The following is a 657-nucleotide window of genomic DNA, read 5'->3' on the forward strand; positions in this document are numbered from 1 at the left end:
AAAGACAGGCATCACTGTGAATCATGGAGATGTAGAGAGATCCTGGCACTGTCACAAAAAAGGGCTATGATATTATTTTGATTCATGATGTCAAATCGCAGTTATATTCATGCCGACTGACTCTGAAATCATCAATCTTAATATATGCAGTTCCCTTAGGATCCCTGAAGCGCTCGTCTCACTGTTGCTGACAGACTAAACGTCTTCATCTGCATTCACGTCTGCTTCTCCATCCTCCGACTCCTGTGCTTTTCTCAGTTCTGCCCTGCCCTTCTCAGTCTGATAATAGTCTGACTCAATCCACCCAGGGAAGTTGGACAACGTCACAAAGATGTCTTCGTCTACTTCTGTCACTTTGTGCACTCTCTGCTTTATGCCTTTGGAATACCACTGTGGAGTAGGGACTTTTTCTGCGGGGTTGGTGGCCTTGTATAACCCCTCACCTTCAGCCAGAGTGATCTTATACTTGTGCTTTGGGCACACAATACAGAGCTTGTTGTTGATTTCCTGTGCATGAAACATTAAACGGGTCAGAGTTCACATGAGAGGTAACAATGTGTGTCAAATGCATTTATGGATCACTGAATGAGTTCTGCTTCAGCAGAAATGGCGTTACCTCAATATCCCCAGGCTCTAAATTACTGCCGGCATCTGTAA

At 44.4% G+C, this 657-nt stretch overlaps 1 protein-coding gene across 1 annotated transcript; it reads right to left on the bottom strand.

Moving 5' to 3' along the window:
* Positions 1 to 16: 16 nt before the first annotated feature.
* Positions 17 to 652, bottom strand: LOC107735162 (Rieske domain-containing protein-like; the record flags this gene model as incomplete). Its single annotated transcript, XM_016546940.1, has 2 exons — positions 17 to 507; positions 617 to 652. Coding segments are annotated over 2 exons (348 nt in total), but the record flags the coding sequence as incomplete, so codon positions are not given.
* Between the last annotated feature and the right edge of the window lie 5 nt (positions 653 to 657).

The sequence above is a fragment of the Sinocyclocheilus rhinocerous genome, unplaced genomic scaffold, assembly GCF_001515625.1.
Source record: "Sinocyclocheilus rhinocerous isolate Xijiao unplaced genomic scaffold, SAMN03320098_v1.1 C35836916, whole genome shotgun sequence".
NCBI lineage: Eukaryota > Metazoa > Chordata > Actinopteri > Cypriniformes > Cyprinidae > Sinocyclocheilus > Sinocyclocheilus rhinocerous.